Genomic DNA, 20,590 nt, shown 5'->3' with positions numbered 1-20,590 from the left:
TCAAAACATGCAACCAACAGAGGAATATACACAGCTGCTGTATATTCTGTCATGTTTGGACCCGAAAAAACACACAGACAAGGATATATAACGTTTACATCTGTCAAAGTGAGAGCACATGTGAGGGTAGAGTACCTATTTATGTGAGGACTGTCACTGGACGACGCGACACACTCACAGGGAGGGAGGGAAGTCCCAGTCAGGCAGCCACGCAATTGGAACAAGAGAGGGAAGAGGATTCGGTGAAATGGGAAGGGGTCTGGAGGGTGGGAAGTTGTCGAAGCTTAAAGGTTTCATTTGTGGGGGTCACGATATGTATGGGTCGATTTGGTAGTCAATGGTGTAGCATTCACAAACCATCATATAATACCCAGCCCATCAGGCTCATTCAGGTAGCTAAGTGATCCTTCAGACCTGGGTTTAGCAAATTATTTTAAATAATTAGAGTCACCTTTATACAATACAAAGGTTCATAGTCAAAAAGCTTGGGGGAACGCTTGACCATCTCCATCAGTACCTGTTGATTTTCCACTCTATGAGATCAACTATTCATTGGAAGACAACCAAGCTTCAGTAAATATAGCATTAGTGAGATGTTTATACATTTTAAAGGAGACATATTATGCTCATTTCTCATTTTAATAGAAAACATGCTTTAATGTTAAAAAAAACATCAGTTTTCTCATTCTGTCAAGTCCTGCAGCACTGTATTCTCCCTCCATCTGAAACACTCTGTTTTATGACATGTCTCTTTAAGGCCCCCACTCCTGAATACCTAGTCTGCTCTGATTGGTTAGCTCACACACACCTGACCCAGCATTACTAACAACAATAGAGCAGCTGTGCAAAATTAATTCTTAGGTACCAAACTGGCATGGTGATAGTGTGATGTCACAAAGTCGCAATTAACAGCGGGTCTACTGACGAGGCTTCTCAGGAGCAGTCTTTTCTGTGGGATACAGGAGCTTCAGTTGGTGCGGGCTTTGACCTTTTTAACTTTTAAGACTTAACATTTAAGAACCTACATAAAAAAACGAAGAAAAAGGAAAAAAACTAAAAAGCATTATAAGTCTCCTTTAATACCCAGACACTGAGCAAGGCCTTTAAGCAGTGAGAAGGTCTCTTTCCTGTTCAAGGAGAGATCAGGGAACATAACTTAACTGCTGCTGTTCAAAACATCTGACCTTTTGGTACCAAGGCCATTCATCACACTTCAGCAAACATGTCACATCATGTGATAAACCACATTAAAATGTAAATCTAATGTGATGACTCTGATGACAAAAAGCAAACTGCTGTCTGTGGTAGATGACAACCTTGGACAAATATATGCACTGTATGTACATACACCATTTTAATCTATTAATAGAGTCGAAGCCTATATTCACATGTCGGCAAGTTGTGTGTGCTGAACAGTATATCAGCAACAGTATATCAGCAACTTCACAACTGTCGGGCTCTTGTGCCTCAGGGAATGGAGAAGCTTCATTCCATTCCTGAGGAGCTTTTCTGTATCAATAAAGACACTGACAGACATTCGGTGGTAATTGACATTACCAGAACAGGTGGTGAGCGCTGGACAAAGCTGAGTGGGTGGGTAGGCAGGGATTTGATGATAGGAAGTTATTGATCTGTTTTATTATCTGCCATTACAAAAGAGTGTTCAGAAATCATTCCAGATATTTTTAGCATTTTGCACATCAATAAGCCAACTGATGAAAAGGTAATTATTTAAAAAGAATTGTTAACATTTTGAACGAGAAGCAATAAAAAAAAAAAAACTTTATTAAAAATATTATTTTTTTTAATTCAAGGTGTTGTTCAGAACCTGATGCCAGATTCAGATTACACAATGTTTTTGTCACTAACTTCATTAACATGGAACATTTCTTGATTCTGATTGAAATTATTCTGATTTAACATTTCAAGACGACCTTTTAAATGGGATAGGATAAATAGGGTCTGGTGTTGACATGCACGATGAATATAATCGAAACAACTGTGTAACGTGCAAAAGTGATGTTACATCATGCATTCCTCTTCCTTGTCAGGTATTTTATCTCTCTTGGCCCGTGATCAGCTCCCTGTCCTGAAGAAGGAGATCTATCGTCACCTGTGTGAAGTTCTCTCAGAATTTGAATGAAAAACAAACTGTCCGCAACAGACCAGTTCACCTGACAAGCCGCCATCTTTAGTAAATGGAGAAACATATATCACTACACATTCACATCATGATGGTGGGCGTGCGCACAAAGAATGCAGCCCAGAAGTAATCAGGTTATATCGTTGTTATTCAACCAATCAACTGATCCATGATTGTGGAGCATTTTTATTCTGCTTGGGCTTTTAAAACGGTTATAATGGGAATATTAGGCTCCATGTTAATGCAACTGCTGTGTCAGTTTGGGTTATTGTCAAAAACTCTTGTCATGGACTTGACCAGGAAACATGAAAGACTCTATACAAAAGGTCCCTGACCAATCCCAGCTTTCGGCCTTTCATGACATTCATGGTGTTATTGGGAAGGAGGTGCTTCGGCCAGGGGAACAACAATATAAACAATCAAAGGCATCCAATGAGGAATAATACTGGCTGTCTTGTGTTTGTAAGAAAAAAAAAATGTGACCTTTCCTTTGTGTCCCAGTTCCATCTCGGAGCACCAACAACAACATTCCTCTGCACTTCGCCATGTAAACAGTTGTGTAGGGCATGGATTTTCTCATAGACGGCAAAAAAACTCTAACATGCTTTTTGTCAGGACATCTAGCGGTGTCAGTTGTCAGCCTTTATGATACATTACACAAGATAAGATGTCCTTGACACCCATTTTGCCCCTGAAGGTCTGTGACTGTGTGGTCGGGCTACTTTCGGGCTGAGATTGTGTAATCCGAATCCGGCATAAAGACGTGTTCTCGTTACCAGGAGCCCTCGCTGTAAAAGACTCTTCAACGCCACACATCCAAAAAAAATTTTTAGAATAGATAAATACACAATGTCAAGTTCAATTCAATTCATAGTCTGAGATTATAGCACATGGAGAAATAGTCACATGCCACCAAACCTGCTGGTTAACATACAACGGATGTAAGAACTTAGTTGTAAAGAGGCAGCAGGTTTTCATTTGGGGAGGAACGTGTCTTTCTTCTAAAGAATATGTTTGTCGTTAACAATGCAAACCTCTTCAGTAGTGCTTTAAATAGCCTGAGGGGAATGCATTTTTAGCACATGTGTCGAAAGCAGGAATAAGAACTTAGTATTCAAAGGTTTTGTTCAAGTTTCAAGTCATTACTTAAACATGAAGCATCCTTCAGTCAATGATCATCTTCAACAGTGTCATCGACATTGAGTGTGCAGAACAGAGCTGCATGCATTGAATTGATTTCACTTGTAGAAAGATCCTATTAGTGCCTCAATCATGTCTTCACCATGGATACAAACATTTTAGTCAAGTGAGCTTTAACTTTTACAAATGTTCATGCTTTGAGAGAGAATAACACTTCCAATTGAGTAATATTTACTCTTTTTGCAGATTTAATTGGTTGCAAATTATCAATCTACACTGCTTCTCTTCATTTTAGAAGGAACGATTCCTTGTTTTGTGTTTTGACTCAAAAGTAATTCAAAGACATACAAATCAGCACAGTGTAGTCTGTAGAACAAAGAGAGGCGTACCTTAAAGGCATACTTGCGGCTGATGTGGTCCTCAGGGCCCACGGCTGAAATGACATAGCTGGGCAAGGGAATACTGCCCAGTACCGATTCCTCTCTGCTATCTGGAGAGAGTGAAAGAGAGAGATGGCGGGAGGAATGGGGGAGAGGAAGAAAAGGAGGGAGGGAGAGAGGGGAGTGGATAATCAGGGTGAGAAAAGGAGCGAGAGAGATATGGAGGGAAGGAAAGAGCATGAGAATAAATATCACTCATCACCCACTAATTTCATCACTGCCTGCCACCAGTATCATAACACTCACACACACTCACACACACACACCCATATGCCGTCATTCATACTGCGGTGTTGTGCCAAACAGTACATGACCACGCTGGTATCCCATCGTCACAGAGCTACAGCTGACCTGGTCCAGCTGGCAGCCAGCCACCTTTGTGTCTGCCCCATCGGGCTGACATGCTGAGATCATAGTGAACACACACACATTCACACTTGTACACCTATGTTTGTAAGGACCCTCAGTGACATAATGCAGTCCTCAACCTTTCACCTTAACCTAAACCTGAAGTCTTACCTCTCAAACAGCCCCTTGAAGAAGGGAGGGGAGCTACAAATTCCCTCACTTTACAAAGACAGCCTTTCTCTTAAAGTCTTAAACTCAAACTGCTCCTCGCAAAGACTAAAATAAAGGCACAAACACATGTATGCAACCAAGGTATGTCCTATTTAGAATATTTCACACATATATAAATAAATATCAAGAGTATCCAAAGTATTTGTTTTCCTCTGGACATTGTTAGACATGTTAACATGCTAGAGTGTGTGTGTGTGTGTGTGAGAGAGAGAGAGAGAGAGAGAGAGAGAGAGAGAGAGAGAGAGAGAGAGAGAGAGAGAGAGAGAGAGAGAGAGAGAGAGAGAGAGTGAGTGTGTGAGTGCGTGTGTGTGTGTGTGTGCGCGTATGAGTTTGTACACAACAATTACAACTACATGTAAAATTTTGTAAGGGTATGAAAATATGCGTGCACAGCAGCTGCGTGTGTGTGCATGTGTAAGTGTTTGGCTGAGAGGTGATAAGGTGGGACTCAGGATTAAAGGGGTAATGGGTTAAAAATAATTCAAGGACTTTTGGAGGAGACATTCCTTAACTGGTGGACGAGTTGCTGAGGTCTTTTTTATCGTCTGTCTCACTCACATGGACAAACACACACACACACACACACACACAGACCAGACTGTGACATGTGTAGTTTGATAACATCCAAACAGCACAAGAATGGAATCTGTCACTCCATGTTGTCTAAATTGAGGGTCTATAGATAGAGAGTGTCATATCTGTACACACACACTCACACACTCTCTCTCTCTCTCTCTCTCTCTCGTAAAGACCAATTTGTGATATTTGGCCACATAAATAATATAAACTTGGCTTGACAAACAGATCCTATTCCAGCTTCTTATCTGAGATTACTTTATGGTTATATTTAGTCTGATATGACAGTGAACTGAATATCTTTGGGTTGGGACATTAAAGGTTTTCATTATAAGATTTTGGAAATTACTGACAATTTGACAATTTTCTGACATTTCATAGACACCGCCACTCTTCCTGTCTTAATTTATCCTTTATTTAATTTATGTTGTGCTTATTTATGTATTGCTGGCAAAAAAAAAAGAATTGTGACATACCAGAATCATCATCATCGGCCGGAATATGAATCAATTAATACGTTTCTAAATTTGAATTGTGAACACTAGGCTGCTGCAACTCAGACATTTCTAGAAAAAACAAACAAAAAACAAAAGACAAAAAACTCAAAAACAAGGACACAATCTCTATATAACTAATAGAAGCCACCAATTAAATAAAGGGAATGAAATAAAAAAAAAAACAACAAATACAACGATGGGAGGTCTGACTGTTTTTGTAAGAACAAGAGATGAAGGCAGGGGATAAGTGATGCTGGAGACAGATCAAGCATTTTCATGTTGACAGGAGAAACCTTTGAACTAAGAGAGAAAGACGGCAAAAAGAGAGGAGAAAAAAACGACAGAGAATTGATTTCATCCTCCTGTCGAGGCGAGGAGGCAGACGAGCGTGTCCCAAAAGGTTTGGTTAACAGTATGGAGATGAAAAAGAGAGGCGTGGAGAGGCAGATAACGACAGCCAAAGGATGGGGATGGATGGTGAGGTAGGGATGGTGATGAGAAACTGTGTGTGTGTGTGTGTGTGTGTGTGTGTGTGTGTCCATATCTTTCCATGCAGTTGAGCTGTAACCCACTGAGAGATTGAATCACTGGCTCCTTTGTCAGCTGCAGTTCACTTTAAATCTAAAATCATCTGAGTCTGATGCAGACTTCTGAACCTTGCCCAAACCTTTTTTTGCTAAAAGCTGTCATACTTTGAGTATAAATGTATATATTTTATCCTCCAACGAAGGCTATTTCTTCTTGGGAGTGTGCATATTCCTCATTTTGAAGCTGCCACACTTGGTTATGAGCTCATTGGAAACCACTGGTTGTATATTCTACTGATGGTCCACTCACCAGCTAGCTCTGCTTTCAATAACACATCACTGAGATGCCATCTGCAAGAGTAGTTTGGTTCAGTTGTCATGGAGTAGGTTGAGCAGGGCTTTTCAACAACAATATGCAGTAGCCAGACAGTGGGAAACGTAGCCAACTTGGGGGGTTCAGGGGTGTGCCATGCAGAAAAATGCTGGCCCAAATTTGTGGCATCTGGCACATTCTAATCCAGCCTGTTTCTCTCGGGCTCCTCTCTTGTTGACAACAATATTCTATTAATATTTAAAACCATGTCTATTCTTTACTGATCAGAACCTTTGTGATTAAAGACATCAATCTTAAAGACATACCGCAATGATAGTTAAAATGTTGTTTTGCAAGAAACATAAATGTACTTTTATTCAGTCCAAATAAGGAGGAACACGTCTTTATTCCCATGGCTTATAGTTTACCTTTTACTCCGCAGTGAATGGTAGCAAACTTTGTGTTCTCCTGCACTTCATTTTTCAAACACCAGTGAGACAGCTGTGGAATGCACTGCAGTCCGATACAATAATCTTTCAACAAATCCCATGTGTGAAGCTTGTAACGTAGAGGTTTTGCTGAGACTTCCTGAAAGGTGTTGATGCAACGCAGTGGTAATTTTAAAGTCTTTGAGGGTGTTTAAATTTGAATCATATTTCAAGGTGTTTCTGTTATTCTGACCTTGCCTGAACGAATGATTGTGATGGAGCAGAAACACAAAGCGGCAGGAGGGAGAACAGGTAGTCAGTTTTTCCAATTGACAGTACCAAGAGGAGACTCACCTTTGTAGTAAAAGAGACAGAAATCAGCCAAGACGAACCACTTCCTCTTCCAGAGACGCATCCCAGAACTGTCCTGCAGAGAGTAAGAGGGGTAATGAACGCATGAATAATGAGATAGCAAGTAGCACAGATTGGAGGAGATAACAAGAAAAGGTAGACGGGTATCTTAAAGAGCCGAGCGGGGTGGTAATGAGAAAGATGAAGAGTGTTGGAGATCAGAAAAAATAGCGAGGGACAGGAGATACAGAAGTAATAAAATGCAAAAGGAAGTTAGACATGTGCTGAGATAAAGCGAATGAACAGTAAAGAGGAGGAGGGAGAGAGTGATCATTTGTCCTCGTTCACTGGCTCGCTGGGTCTGCCACGGCTGCTTTACTGCCCTCTCCGTCTTTTATGTTCTCTGGCTGAAAATGGTGCCATTTGAAGAGGAAAGGTGATACAGAAGGGATGAAGTCACCTCAAACACAGATATGTGCTTCTTTTTATGAAGCTACAACCATGTAATCCTGTGATAATGACGGTGTGTATCTATGTGTGTATAATGTGTCCTCGCCAGCATTTACATTTTTTTCTATTTAAAACATAATTGAAATGCAACAAAAGACTTTATGTGTATATGAGCGTCTGTGCCTGTGCATTTACCCATGTGTGCATTCCCGCCTGGGCCTGTGTGTATTGGTGAGTGTGTGCCTCTGTGTGTGGTCATTAAAATATAATTGCTTTGCAGTAACATCACTCACTGTCCGTCTTGTACTGAGGCCAAGCGTTTTCCAGTGGGACGCTGCCAACTACAGATATTTTAAGTATAACTTCAAATACAAATAGCATCTCCAGTAATAGTCTGTCTGTGATTAACAGCAGGTGCTCTATATTGCCAAACCAAGAAATAAATAAATAAATCAAGAAAAAGATAAAACTAGGCCAATGGAGGAACGTTACAGGACGATGCTGTCTGGAACACATCCCTGTAGTGGGACAAGAGAGACGTGAAGAGGCTGCAGCCAGTCAGTCATAACAGGAGGATGGGACTTTACAGCATGTGTTTGATGAATTCACAAACCAGACGCCAGAAAACATATTGGCATATTTCTGTGTGTTTCTGCAAACCACAGATATGTCAAAACTTTAAATGCCTGTATGTTTTGGTTCAATTTTCCATTTTTATCTGGTTAACAGTTGTTTAGGTTTAGGATAACATCATGTTTTGGCTAAAAAACAACTGGTTTTGTGGCCAAAAACTAGGCTGGAGATGTCCTGACTTCTTGTCAAAAATAACCGATGGTTTCACACTTACAAATGTTGAAATAAAACACAAACAAATGAATGCAACCAGAGTTTATCATATTTTGAAAATGTCCCACATATATAAATAAATATCAAGAGTATTGAGAGTGTTTGTTTTCCTCTGAACATTGTGACAGCATGCTAGAATGTGTGTGTGTGTGTGTGTGTGTGTGTGTGTGTGTGTGTGTGTGTGTGTGTGTGTGTGTGTGTGTGTGTGTGTGTGTGTGTCTGCTCTGACCTGTTTGTACAGCCATCCTCGGACCACCACAGGAACATTGGGATTCCTTTTAATGGCTTGCTCTCTCTTCCCAAAGCTGTGCACCTTGCCACTCGACCGGGAGCCCTGAAACAAACACAGATAAACTTAATAAGATGTAAGTAATAATTAAGCCCTATAGAAGAAGAATATGGTTCATAAATATACAGGTGACTAAGAGATGACACTTTTGTCTCTCATCAATCAGCTGTTATGTGTTTTATAGTCAGCTTGTCATTGAAGTAATAATTAACTTTTCACTTCTAATTTGCTCATAAGCAAAGTTGTGCAGCTCAGTATTAAATCCCAACATCACAAATTGCAGTGATAAATTAGCTTGGTTAATGAACAACCTGAAAGCGACAAAAAATAACAACCAATATTTCAACCAGAACATTTATTCTTTGTAGCAGACTGTGGTTGAAAAGGCTGGGAAGAAAAGAGAGTTCCACAGTGACTTGTATATGGAAACCGGCTGTCTGTGCCTCATCAGACCATTCAGTCTTACTTACAAAATCACTGAAAGGACCTTCACCCACACCATGATTATCTTTTTTCAGGTGCCTCTCTTTTTATGCTCCAGTTGTTACATAATTGCAGTCATTATATGAGCACAGCCAATTTTCCAGTAGACCTTGTTACAGTGTCAGCCATGGCTGCTGTGGCATTTGTCAAACACTGACAAAGCCTCAATAGACGAGAGGAGGTCAGAAAAGTGCTTGAGACCTGCAGGTCAATGGTTCGACTGCCAGACAGACACCTGTTGAAAAGTCTAGGCAGCAATCCTGAACAGCCACCATCAAAGAGAGCAAGGCAATAACTCCAAATTGTTTCCGTGTCAGCAGTAACAGACTGGTGGCTGCTGTGTGTGTGTACTGAAAGAGCACCTTTTCCTGGATAAAAAAAATTCAAGGGTAGTTCTGTCCCCAAAATAGCCAGTGTATGTTTAAGTCTTCTTGAACACTAAATCTCTTCATCTTATTCAAGGTCTTTGAGATTCACCTGCAATTTTCCTGCTTCTGCCATACGAGTGCTTGGGTTTCAGTGACATCCCAGACATTATTAGAGTGTCTTTTCAAGCATTTCAGCTAATGTCTGATCATTGTCCCTGGAAGACAATTAAATCTCAGGAGAGCCTATCCAAGCACACATCGGGTTACAAAAGGGCTGGAAAAAATTTCTGTTGGCCCCAGTTGATCCTCTTGTTTGTAACACTCTCTATGAAATGTGTAGAATTTATGTATGTATTAAGAACATTTATTTAGTGAATTCACCACGTAATAAAGTAAAATATTAAAAGCACATTAAAGCACATTCATTTCTGTTGATATCAGAGCAGAAAAAGGAGGGCAAAAACACTTTGACAGGACATAACGGGAAAGAAAAAATGTCTTCAAGTGAGGAGAGTAAAAGGCTTCTTTTCATTTTTCTGTTGTGCCAGTCCTCGTCATGCATGTCATGATTTGATTATTGTCACTGAAAACATCTGAACTCCAACCAGAAAAAACAGACATGCAAAGACAGCAAAACCATGCCAACTTCAAACTGAAAGGCTTGAATTTAAGTGGCAGTCCTTAAATTGAAAAGTTCTGAACGACAAGTTGGAGAGATACGTGCATACTGATGGAATCAAACTGCATCTCAGCTGACAATGGTTGAATTTAAATGTCCGTCCGCTGGTGCAGACAGCACGTTGGAAAATATACCTGGAAATAAAATATGTATCTAAGTGTAACCCATTTTTATATCACTACTATATATCCCGATTTTTTTTGTGAGTAATCTGCTGATTATTTTGAACAATTAATGAAAAAATTTCTCTTTCTATAAAATATCAGAAAAGAGTGAGAGTCCAAATAAAAATAGTTTAAATTATATTGTAAGGAACCAACTGAGTAGACTCACTAAATATGCCCATCTGAGGTCTACTAGTGTTTTATTCCTTAGTAGTATTTACTACTGTTCCAGCCCATTAAGCTCCAACTATTCCAGCTGCATAAATGTACAACATCTGAGCCACTGACATCAGTTCATAATTCACTGCACACATTAAAGAAATACATCGTTGCTGGTCTGTCTCTCACTCTCAAAAAGCCATGACATTCTTTATCGCTATGTTTGTGTGTCTGCGCCTGCTGTATAAGCCGGCAAACATACTTATACACTCTGCACATATTCATAAAATCTCATTTCACCATCTCATTCTCTGAAACCTGAGATAGTTCTCCTGCCACAGCACACAGATACACACACAAATACACACAAACCCTTGTCACACTGTTGTTATAATAAAAAAAAAATTGGTGTGACGGCTGCGTCAGTGTGTCTATGGACTGGCAGCAGCACTGGGAGGCATCCGCAGCTGGAACACAGCACACACACTTGCTAATTAGAGGAAGACCGGTTGGCCAAGCATGATGCAAAAACACAGAGCGGCTCCAACAGTGTCACATCGGAGTCCCTTATCTATAAATATAAAGTGTGTGAGTGTGCACGCGCATGTTTAATAGGTTTGTCTCTGCCTGTATGTGTGTGTGCGATGCGGCGGTCTATTTTTAGGTTGAGGGTAATTCTGTGGAAACGGCTGTGGTGCCTGCTGCAAATAAAGCGCTCTGTCTGCTAGGTGAGTGACTCAGGGTGCAGCAGAGCAGCTATTTGTTACATTAATGGCACACGATCAGACAACCTAAAAGCCCGGAGAGCCCAGTCTAAGACCTGCAGGTTGTCAGCTCAAATCCCCAGCCAGACAAGACTTATCTGGGAGGGTGAGCTAATTAAACAAGAGAGGTGATTTCCTTCCCCTTTAGAAATCTGGTTCAGGTGTACTTACACTAGACACCTAATCCCAATCTGTTCAAGTGGATCTGATCAGTGTTTAACAGGAGCTGAGTGGAGTTGAACATGACAGCTCCAAAGAATCAATCTGAGTTTCTTTTCGTGGTAACACTTAATCAGAACTTACTATACAGCACTGACAGAATGTGATAATTGTTTGATCTATGACAATTAAGTTTTCAAATGAGGCTTAATTCCTTTTTTTCTATCTGATATCACTGTACATCGAATATCTTTGGGTATCTGACTCTTAGTCTCACAAAGCAAGTGATTTAAAGATGTTAACAGCAAATTTGGAATGTGTTTCGAGAAAATCAGTCAAATAGCATGATGGAAATATGTTACGTGTGTGTGTTTCATGAAGTCACAGTCACCTCATCACTCCACAAAGATCCATTTCCATCCTCTTTTTTTGCAATGCTTGAACTTTTCTATTTTGAGCACATCCATTCAGTTTTGACAGGATAAAAATAAAGTTAAACTGGCAATAGACAAGTTTTTTACTTCAACAAATCATTATAAAGTAAATGTAAATTGCACAATGTAATGGATATAGAATAATGAAACCATCAGTTTTACAATGGTCACCTATACACCTCGCTATCACTCTACAATTCTGTCTACAGGGCACACAGTCACCCTGGAAAAGGAAGATTAACTGAATAAAATCACTTTTTGTCCTGTGTTGCTGTTATTTGTGACTCGGAGGAAAACGGAAACCATACAGTTGCTTTGGAATGTGAATATATAAGTGTGATGGGCATTTTTATTATGAAGAGACTAAATGTTTGATTGAAAAATCTGTGTTTTATCTGATGTATCTCTGCTGAAGTCAGACAAAAACCAAAGCCATTAGGATTCATGAAAATGAGAATTACATGGAAATCCATAGTTAGTTGCAGAGATATCTTAGTCTGTTTTAAAACATTGGATCAGCCCAAGAGCAAACCCACTAATGTGGCTTTAAAACAACCAAACTCGACAAATGTCAAGGTTGGGTTCATGAACAGACAGTGATGAACACAGTAATATCCCTAAAGCAATGGACTTTCAAATGTGAGTGAGTCAAATGTGACTGTGTGAGTTAAAGCTTGGTGTTGCATGCTTGGGAAGCTAAAATAAAATATATAAACCTTGAAAGCAGAAAGAGCAAAATTACATAAAGGATTACAGTTGCAAGAATGTGAAGTACATCACTACATTAGGACGTGTACCCCTAATGGCAATACTTGAGGGGGAGTACCCTTTTCCATTTCACTTTCAGCTAATACAGCAAATCAGAGAACTTAACTAACCTATTACAACCAACCAAACAAGCTAATTGAGTTGGTTTTCAGGGTCAAAGTGGTACTTGAAGTTAAAGAGCAAGAAAAGGCAAGTCTCAAATATTGAGGCAGTGAACTGATGAGCCATATAAAGCTGCAAAATTCATAACTGCAACCACAGAAAAGACAGGAACTCCTAAATGACATTGACGACTTTGACAAATCCCAAAGAAGTTGTGCAGACTCGTTACGAACATAACATCACTAAATATGCATCCAGCGACAGAGAACACAAGTGCTCAAAGGAGAATTGTGACAGATTACTCGTGGGAGAAATCTGTCGCGTCGCACCTTCTGATGTTTTGTCAGAGGCGGAATGGATATGACTTATTCAAAGTGTGGATTCATTTCTTGATGGTGGTGTGCTATGCAAGGGGGACACGGATGACTCATGTTTCCAGTGAGACAACATTCCTTTGTTCAGAGTTTTTTTTTTGTCAGAATGAGGCTTCTGCACTATTTTCCTGCAGCTTGGTGGCAGGGGTGATGAGCCAGAGCACCTGGGAGGGCTGCAGGCCAGGAAAACACAGGGTGTAGAAGTGGCGGCAGACCGATTTGATGGATGCCCTGTCATCTCTGTACCGCGCCAGATGACACATGTTCAATCTCAGTCCTGCTGCACCTGTTGATAGGGCAGGATGAGATTTCACGCCACTGTAAAGCTGTGTACGTCCATGTGTGCGAGTGAGTGAAAGGATATGTAAGATATAGACTGAATGGAGGAAAATTTATCCAAGGAAAGAGTCAAAGTTAATAAATAATAATCAATAAATAGGCCAGAAAGAGAAGCCTCACAATTCAATCTAGACATCTTTAATTTGCACAAAAACCAGAAAGCAAAGAGCGTATCCTAAACAAGCTCCTTATTTTAGAAGCTCAAATTGGAATTTGTCAGCATTGCTTATGCCGAGTCGATTCAACGAATTCCACAATTTAGGCAGCAACAGCACGCGACCTTAGACAATGACAACTTGAAGGGCAACCAGACAAGAGGAAATGAGATAAAAAGCGCAGGGTCCAAAACAAATTTAAATGTGTTTTGTTTAAACTCTTCACACATTTTTCCAATATCTTATGATGTGGGTTTTATTCTAGAGTAGTGGTGAGCAGGAATATATGAATTATTATAACATAACTATATATAGATACAGTACAAAGACAGATTAAAAAGTAAAAGACAGGAACAGAGATCGAGGATTGTCCTTTTTTCTGATGGTCTGTTAACCTCGAGCCAAATTAATTTATGTAGTAAACAAAAGGAGTCGTCAGCCATGCTGGTGGCTATTAGTTTATCTGGATCCCAATTAGCTAATGCCATGATGTTAACAAGTCATCCTGGGCTCAGCAACAGCATTATCATTATATAATCTAGTATTGATTGCTGAAGAGATGATGTATTTCTGTAGGCTGACCCAGATTTTAGCATCCCCTCAACAAAAAGTCTATGGTACATTGCTAACATCAGCATGCCAATATAAACATGACAAAGATTGCTGTCCTGTGTAAGTTTATCAGCGCTACATTTTTTGCATTTTTTGTGTGCTAGGATGCTAACATGTGCTAATAAGCATCAAACACAAAGTACGGCTAAGGCTCATGAGAGCACAAGGTGAAAAGTTAAGAGATCTCAAAAGGAGACATGACTCTCCGGACTGAATTTCATAGCCATCCAACAGTTTTTCAAGATACTAGTGCATTGCCCGTAGGAAGCATGTATTCCTATAGAAAAGTGGGAGGTTAAGTAGCTTTTTCATGGATGGCCAAATGAGGCTGTGTTTGAAGGTGGGACGTCAGGGATATAATTGGCTGTTTTTGACTACTTTTGATTATACCATTATATTTCACCTTAAAAACTATTTACCTTGCCTTGTTTGGTGTCATTATTTTCAGCACAACCTCACATGTGTGACTGTACAGTTATTTTTTCATTTTGACATATTATATTAACACTATGGACCTAAAAACACAAAATAACATAAAATCAGAGTAGGAAAAAGTTAGATTTTTTACCGTGAAAACCACAAATATGTTTAATGAACCAATTGCATTATTTAAAATGCAAAATATAAATTGTTGTTTGCTAAATTTGTGCATAAGTTTTTGAAATTTACAAAGTTATATGTAACTATTTACATTTAAATGCAGGCAATGCCTCAGGCTCCTCAGCTCAATGAAAAGCTGCACTGCCTGCTCCACATTCAGCAGTCTCCTCATTGTTTAGACTCACAACATAAAAAAAACGACTAAACACTAAACAGCACTAAACACACTACACTAAACACTATATAACATACTAACTATACACTCCAAACACGCTATATGTCACAAATCTCTCAACTCTCAAAACTCGCTGTCTCTGTCGCTGTCTGTATCACCGCCGGCGTCCCTCACACAACTTCCCCTGTTCCTCAACAACCAAACTTGCTGCTTGCGGACACTTTCGTTACAAAAGCCTGTTTTTACAATTTCTTCCTGCACCAGACACAAAGCAAACATGACCATGTCCGGTCCGTCGACTCGGGAGGTGGGCTGTGTGGGAGGGCTAGCAGCTAGCTACACACCAACATCCACAGATTCCGATTCCACTTTGTTGTCCTTGCGTATCCGGATCTCCTCAGACCGGAACAGACTCGGTCCGGACTCGCTCAGTCTCCTTAATGCACAACAGTCAGTTTAGATGCACAGAACGGAACGAAACCGCCGGCAAAATCCCAGTCCAGCTCGCGCGCTGCAGCTATAAATCAGCTTGTTTCTTAAGGTGTGTTGTGGAGTCGGGCTCTGCAGTGATTGGCTCTGGTGCGCACGTGGCTATGGTTTGCAGTGATTGGCTCTGGTGCTCACGTGGCTATGGTGGCTATGGTTGACAATGCTAGCGGAATTGGTAAAGCATTTATAAAATAATTTATTAACGTTATCATTGCAGTCCAAATAAATCAGACGTCGCACACCCTTGAACCACGCAGCAGCCATGTTGTAAGTCTCAGGTCAGTCTGATCCGCAGAGATATTTGAGGAACACACACAGACAGACAGAGATTCCTTGCTTTTATAGAGAGATTATACTAAATGCCAAAAATGTCAACCTGATGGTGGCCATTGGGGACTAGTCAGAAGATCAACAAACAGTCATTTATTAATGTCACTATAAAATTTCATGGAATTCATTAAATAGGTCCTGGCTGACAGAACTTGAATTGCAATCCAACTAATCTATGCTGGCTAAAAGCCTAAGATATCATGACAGGTGATTCAATTTGTAATTAGCCATATTTGCCTATAATATTTCAGAAAAGAGGGATTGGTCAAGATGAAGTACAGACGTTAATTAGATGCTGCGGTAGCAAAATGTCACTTGTTACATACTGAGTCCACCAATGAAATGTCAAAAACAATGCAGCCTTTAAGGGTAAAACTGCCCTCCTGTAACCCTTCCTGCGCGACAGACAGGTAGGAGTCAATTTTAATTAAATCACATCTACAGCACCTGCCTGGCTCTGAATCCTGCTTTAATAAAACTTACTTAAAAAACAAAACCACCTACCTTGCCTCCCTTCATTCCTGCAGGTCTGTCATGGATCTTGGTGAACCACAGAAGACCTCTATACCCCCATTCATCATCATCCTCCATCCACACCTGGCATGAGCCAGCTAAAAACTGTTGTTAAGCAAGTCAGCAAGGGCCGTAGCTATGAATAAGAGCAATGGCCCAACTACTACTGCTACCACTGCTACAACTTGATGTATGTACAACTATTCATACATCATAGAGCTCATCTCAACATGGAACGCAACAATGAAGAGGTAGAAAAGGTAGTTGGACATAAAAAATTAAAAAAAAACTGTGGTTGAACAAAAGCAAAAAATGAATGTAAAGTGCAAAGTACAACATTTTAAAGCAAAAAGTAAAAAATACAAAATACAAAGGATTCAGAGCCAGGCAGGGCTGTAGGCTTAATCTGCTCAACGTTGATTATACATATTAACCCTGAAGACAAAAGCAAGATGCTAGCGGGTGTGAGTGGGTTTGTTGTCCAGTGTGAAAGGGGTATTTGACTGACTGTGTCATGTTTGCTTGCCAGCCACCTTGAGGCCGGTGTTGTGTGGCTTTGTGCCTGACAAAGGTGAGAGAAAAATACAACAATTTATTAGGGTTGATAAATGCTAAAGAAAAACAGCGTTTATAAGATGCAGCTTGGAAAAGAAAACTGTGTTGTGCATCAACATTGTGTTCACATGTGTATTTTGAGACATAGAGCTGCAGTCATAGCCTATAGGCTTATGTTTAAATTGCAAGGCCGAAGCTAACTGTATAATATTGTGAGGACTAAATTCTCTCTTGCTGTTATTTTCTATTTTACATCCAATTCAATCCAATTCAAATGTATTTATAAAGCACATTTAGAACAACAGATGGCCAAAGTGCTGAACAGTCAAAAATAGCAAAAAAAATCACAAGAAAACATAAGAACAAGAAAGGCATTCCTCACACTGAATCAAAAGCCAAGGACTAAAAAGGTATTTTTAAAACGGCATTTAAAAACAGGCAGCATAGAGGCCAACCTAGCATGTAGAGGCAACTCGTCCCAGAGTATGGGGGCTGCAACTGCAGAGGCGCAATCACTCCTGTGCTTCAACCTTGATCTGGGGACAACCAAAAGCTGGTCAGCAGACCCGAGTGACTTTGATGGAACATGTGGTTGTGAAAGGACAGAGAGACAGGTTGGAGCTAGCCCATTCAATGATTTGTAGCTAAACAATAACATCTTGAAGTCGATCCTAAAGCTTAAATGGGGGCCTGGGAAGGGAAGCCAATAGAGGGATATGTGCTCTCACTTTCGTTTTCCTGTTAAAAGATGAGCTGCAACATTCTATAGTAACAGTAGTCAATTAAAGCATGTATAACCCTTTCAAAATCACTCAATGATAAAAAGGACTTGACCTTAGCTAAAAGCCTCGGCTAGCTGCCAAGCTAGATTTAATCACTGAGTTTATCTGTTTGTCAAATCTAAAGTCTTACATCACCATATAAGACACAAATTGACAGCTTGCACACCATTGAGGTTGAGACCATTAAACTTGTCCTGCTTCTTCAAGCATTGCAAACAACTTGAAACTGCTTTACTAATAAAGGTATCAAAAGACAGGTGCTTTTTGGACACAAGTAAATTTCATAGAACCAGAAAAAGTGAGAGGTTAGACATGTACTCTGCATTGTAATCAGTAAGTCGTTGCCCAAAAAGTACCAATACACACTGCTCTGCAAAATTCCCCTTCATTAAAAAGGAGATGGGCTTAACACGCATGGGCATTTTTGGAAATCAGTTTGCCTTAGTATTTCATCATGACTTATCCATCACCGAAGCAAAAGTCAAATAGCTTTATTATTATTTTATTATTAAGACTGTTTGTACATCAAACTGAAATATCAATTTTGCAGGTTATTATGAAAAACGCATAGAGTGCTTTGAAAGTGAACAATGTACGATGCCACAATGCCCTGTGCTGTTCCTGTCACATAAAGAGAGACACACCTGCAGGTTTAGATGCTTCTCTTCCACAACAGGGTCATCCATACCAATTGTCTCTAGCATGGCATGATGAGATTTAAAGATAACCGCAGCAAAATGACACTAAACCACACACACACACACACACACACACACACACACACACAGACTAACCTTGGAGGCAGAGGTGCTGTCCACAGTGGACGAGGTGATGGCAGTGGAGGCCTCGCTGACGGTGGTGCTGGAGAGCTGCTCACCCGCTTGTTTAGACATCATGCGAGCACCTTGCGGCCTGGACAAGAACACAAAAAAAAAAAACACAGGAAAAGGGTGAACACAAAAAAAGGAAAACAAAGGTAAAATAAATGAAAAGAGAAAGAGATCTTGTGATTTTTTTTTTACTATTAATGTGTAGATCTCTAGATCAATTTCCCTTTTTTTTTACCATCATCCATTATTCATCGTCATCAGTATTGTTGGAGGAATCTCCATCCATTCCCTACTGACTGCTTAAAAGTGCTATTTGTATGAAAAATTGATTTTTGAGTCTCACTCCCAACTCGTCAAAAACTGATGCTTTGCGATGGCTGCCGACCTGATCTATAATCCCAAAGTGTCAGTTTCTTAAATCTTTCTTACAAATAGCACCATTAAACTTTTATTTTGTCATTTGGTTGATGTGGAATTACATCTTATTATCATCAGTATTTCTAGAAAATTCCAGTAAAGTAAGGATGTAAAATAAAGACAATGTAGGATGGATGAGATGTGCTTAAATATGAGGAGGAAGATTCTGAATAGCATATTCTCTGTATGTCAGAGGAGGCTCGTCCATAGAGGCAGAGGAGGGTGGTCCTCTATTTTTGAGAGGCAAGAGGAAGATACATTTTTTTTTTAAGAAAGAGTAACTGTTTGAAATAAATCATTACCAAATCTCAGTATCATTTATAAAATATTATATATATATTATATCATAAAAAAAAGTTTCTTCTTTGGAAGAAAATCCACTTAAAACGGTTCAACAGCGACAGCTGCAGACGGAGGAGACAGAGCAGTCTGTGAGAGGAGCAGGAAGGTGGGGGCTAGAGGAGGACGGAGGGCTTCTGTCCTCCGTGGGAGGGATCTCCTTCCATTCACTCAATGCATTTAGGATTTTTTCATGCTGATCTATGATTGGCTAAGACACGTAAAATGACGCGCTAAGGGAGGACATCCTCCCTTACCAATCAGCAACCAGAACACAAGATTGACAGCAGGTTGGTCCCATAACAGTTCCCAAATTTCATTCTCACATTTATACAACCGTAAACAAAAAATACTTCTATGTATTTTACAGCTTTCACTGCCAGCATATTTCATGCAGACAAGAAATATGGAGTTTTCAGCGATATTGGAATCGGTTTCAAAGGAAATATAAGCAAATTTCTGAAAGAAAAAAAACTGTTCGGAGAAATCAGAGAGAAGCAGTCAGAAAGATAATTCATAGTTTTCGTTTCGTTCGTCCTGCTGGAGGACATAACGTTAGCGGCACAACCGGGACACAATACAGAGCAGCAACACAGTTGTTTTGTGCTGTCGTAAAATATGTACATTGACTGCTGCGGTAGCACAGTGGGTAGAGCAGTTGCCTGCCACACAGGTGACTGGGGATCGATCCCGGAAGGGGTACAGATTTGGTATTTTTTTTGTCTTGTATATTAGCCATTTAATAAAATGTTTTTTAAAGAAGTCTTGTAAGTCATTGTTTTATTGCTTAATTTTCATTGAATATAAGAAAGTAGGGATAAGTAGTTGACTTGTATAAAATAACATGACACCGTGGACTGGTTTTCCTCCTGTCCTCCCCAATTTTTTCAGTCACCAGCCACCACTGGTGTGTGTGTGTGTGTGTGTGCGCGTGTGTGTGCGCGCGTGTGTGCGCGTGTGTGTGCACGTGTGTGCATTCTATTTTCCCTCAGGTCAGTGCAGACCTATTACCTTACATGACCGCCTAACAACAGGAAGCTGATAAATAGACCTACAAAGCCGGTTCACAGCAGAAAAATAAAAGTGCACAGAGCAGCAGACTGTGTTATGTAACTGTGCACTTCAAGAAGATGAATTATCCCTGGTTCTTACTCCCAATGTTAACTAGACAATACAAACACAAATATGAGACTGGAGACATCATGTCACAGTCAAATAAAATAGTTTTTTCTACGAAAAAAAAGATTTTTGTGTCTGTATACTGGTGTTGGATATCATTTGAATTTATGATGAGAGAAGGGGCATTAAGCTTGTGTTCCCTCAAGTGGAGTGAAACTGAAAATATGGGTAAATAGAGGGAGGGCTGGCATGTGCCAAGAGTCTGGGCTTAGACTCTGGGATATCACAGGGGAACGCTAGGC

At 40.0% G+C, this 20,590-nt stretch overlaps 1 protein-coding gene across 12 annotated transcripts in view; it reads right to left on the bottom strand.

The window, feature by feature from the left end:
- LOC115586358 (pleckstrin homology domain-containing family A member 7-like) overlaps positions 1-20,590 on the bottom strand; it is a 140,536-nt gene that overhangs the window by 29,274 nt on the left and 90,672 nt on the right. For 10 of the 12 annotated variants that reach the window (XM_030425324.1, XM_030425328.1, XM_030425330.1 and 7 more), the window contains 4 exons: positions 18,378-18,495; positions 8,520-8,624; positions 6,998-7,070; positions 3,673-3,773 (listed from right to left, as the gene is read on the bottom strand). In XM_030425324.1, coding sequence (XP_030281184.1) covers positions 3,673-3,773; positions 6,998-7,070; positions 8,520-8,624; positions 18,378-18,495 — 397 coding nt within the window. Of the gene's footprint in view, positions 1-135; positions 632-3,672; positions 3,774-3,929; positions 3,976-6,997; positions 7,071-8,519; positions 8,625-18,377; positions 18,496-20,590 lie in introns of those variants that run through there. The other 2 variants (XM_030425333.1, XM_030425335.1) reach the window with 2 other exon arrangements.

This window comes from Sparus aurata, chromosome 8 (assembly GCF_900880675.1).
Source record: "Sparus aurata chromosome 8, fSpaAur1.1, whole genome shotgun sequence".
NCBI lineage: Eukaryota > Metazoa > Chordata > Actinopteri > Spariformes > Sparidae > Sparus > Sparus aurata.
This window is presented reverse-complemented; position numbering and strand designations above follow the sequence as displayed.